The sequence below is a fragment of the Typha angustifolia genome, chromosome 14 (genome assembly GCF_048772165.1).
Source record: "Typha angustifolia cultivar Huaian chromosome 14, ASM4877216v1, whole genome shotgun sequence".
Lineage (NCBI taxonomy): Eukaryota > Viridiplantae > Streptophyta > Magnoliopsida > Poales > Typhaceae > Typha > Typha angustifolia.
This window is the reverse complement of record NC_133252.1, coordinates 12,072,872-12,075,528: the sequence shown is the minus strand read 5'-3', so window position 1 is coordinate 12,075,528 and position 2,657 is coordinate 12,072,872. Positions and strand designations below refer to the sequence as shown.

At 38.8% G+C, this 2,657-nt stretch overlaps 1 protein-coding gene across 1 annotated transcript; it reads right to left on the bottom strand.

The window, feature by feature from the left end:
* Positions 1 to 706: 706 nt before the first annotated feature.
* Positions 707 to 2,309, bottom strand: LOC140776364 (protein LURP-one-related 5-like). Its single transcript, XM_073120041.1, has 2 exons — positions 1,974 to 2,309; positions 707 to 1,409 (listed from the first exon to the last, which is right to left on the bottom strand). The coding sequence occupies exons 1-2, from the start codon at positions 2,223 to 2,225 to the stop codon at positions 1,017 to 1,019; spliced, it is 645 nt and encodes a 214-aa protein (XP_072976142.1). The 5' UTR covers positions 2,226 to 2,309; the 3' UTR covers positions 707 to 1,016.
* Between the last annotated feature and the right edge of the window lie 348 nt (positions 2,310 to 2,657).

Below are 2,657 nucleotides of genomic sequence, written 5' to 3'. Positions count from 1 at the left end.
TTCGATGTGTTTGGAAGGAGGTACTGATAAAAGTGGTAGCTTTTTTTTAGTACAATGTGATGTCTATTGTTTCTTTTTTGTTGCTTGGTGCTTCATTTCTGCAATTTTAACCAAAATAATACGTTTTCTTTGCTTAATGTTGATTATTAACTCGACGTTTTGTTTTACGAGCTCTTAAATTTTTCTACGAGTAATCTTCATGCAAGTGAATCAGATGAAAATTAGATTGTATCATGTTGGATTTAAAGGTCTTTAACTTTACGAGTTCCCTTGGATGTAAAGATACTTATCAGATGATCAGTGAAAGTAATTCCGGTCCTTTCGGGCACTAGGAGTTGTAGGAAATCGACTTGAAAAGCTGCAATAGGAAAAAGTCAATTAGGTCCATCAGTTTTGGGGCATTCGCCTCTCTTACTTGGTTTCATTTACGTTGTTATTAATAGCCAACTTGGGGATTTTTGAAACAATAGCAATGCACTGGAATTGTCTTCCCATTTTCATGTAAGTGGAAGAAAAGATAACAGAAGCTACCCAACCTACAGTCATTGGCTGCTTGATATATCCAGTTTCCCAAGATTTCTCATGCTTTACTCGTCGAGGTAGAGGATCTTCCACCCATTAATACTTACCAAATTTCATATTGTTTTCTTTTAATTCTTCATGTACTAAAACATGCTTTTCCAAATTGGATCTTGAGCTGCTTTTCAATTATAACTCATTCAGAGAAGAAAAGTTTCTCTTTGTTGGACTGGTAAAACAGTGAAACTTTAGGATCTTCTGCTTACAATTCATATTGCATCAAAGTTTCCCATGCACCTTCTTCCCATGCACCTTCTTGTTTAATCTTTTTTATAGTTTTTTCAAGCTGTACATCATACAAAAATTCAGGTGCACATTGCTTGCTGCCGCAGTTAATCTTTTCCAATGATTGGCATATATGGTGCTGCACAACAACCCTTTACGGCGAGAGAGTAGCACCGTACATGAAGAGCTAAACAGAATTTAGTTCAGTTTTGTCAAGAACACATTAAAGGAGTGAATGGCTTCTGGCATATGCGATCCATAATGACAACGAAAGCCATTATGAGCTCACAATCGGCTCCTGGCTGAACGACGAGGCTGAAGACATCGTCTCCGAGTACCACTGATGTGCCGACCTTCTTTCTACATATACGTGCCACTTCCTTTCCTTCACTTCCTCGGACTTTGCAGCATCTTCTCCAGAAGCAGCCTTCGATTAGGAAGCTGGGCATCTGGGACTTGTTATCTGGGCTACCCATGAATACCTCTGCCTCGTCAGTGCTTTGGAGAATTGAGCACCTCCTCATTGAGAACACATGGGATCTGGACCTTTTGTTCCAGCCTTCTTCTCCTTTGTATCCATTCCATTGGTTATGCATGCTCAGGATCTGCTAGGAGTTATAACTATTTAGTTTGGTGTAATTGTAATGATGTTTTTTCATTATCATACACTCAACCAATTGTAATTACATGATTCTTGATAGTTGCAAACCTTTTATTGTTCTTCATATTTTATTTTCTTTGTTCTTCTAAAGTTGCTTGATTGGTCTAACTGAATCTTATAGTGAGTATCAAGTGGTACATATTTGACGTCTTTCAGTTGTGGTTGCTAGTTCACGAGGTCCCTCTCTGAAAAAAGAATCCAGGCTTTCCTTGGATTCCCAGATGTGGGTCAAAATTATCCGAGGCCCTATTAAATAGAATATAATTAGTGTTCTTTTCGACATTCATCTCAACTTTTTGATCGAAGCAGGAGAGAGCCTTTTATAAATTCCATAACCTTTGGCATCTACTTGGGTGGAGCTTTTATAAGGAATTGATACTAACAAAGTATGAGTCTTTTTAATTAATTCGTGCAGAAAGATGAACAGAAATGTAAAAGAGAAAAAGGAGATCAACATGATCAATACTAAAACAAACTAAACAATAGGAATTAAATCTCCATTTGCTACCTGAGGCCTTAGAGCCAGGAGTGCCCTCCCATCTCCATCCATTAGCAGGACCTCTGTTGTGAAACACCTATTCCTCCTCGAGTAGTTATCCACCCGGAAAGCTAATCCACCACTGCTGTCATAAACCGAGAACCCATCCATCCCATGGAATGCCATGCTCGACTTCTTCCACACTGTGTACACCGAGGGCTCATCACTCTTCCTACTCAACTCTATGGCATGACTACTCTCTGTAGGATGAATTCTACACATCTTCTAAAGAGAGAGGAACAGAGAGAGAGAGAGAGAGAGAGAGAGAACCAAGGAAGGAAGGAAGGAAGACGAGGATTTAATGACAACTAGCTTAGCGATGGTGTTAGAAACTACAAGGTTGGTTGTCTATTTTATGGCGTTGGATTCTAAGAATATTAATTGGTTTCGTGGTCTGTGAATGGAATTGTTACGTGGGATTCGAACTTTATGATGCCATGTCTTAGTCGGACTTGTGACATGGGATTAGAATAAGAGTAGAAGAAGGAGAGACTTAAGTTGTATATACTTGGCCAAAAGCGAAAGGGAATCATATTTAGTGGTCCTTTTCCTTTATTAATTTTTTTATTAGTTTCAAGGTCTCATATACTATTAAGAGCCATGTTTAGTTAGACAGTGTGAGGTCAGTGGTCTAGGAAGGTAAAGGAGGTGACA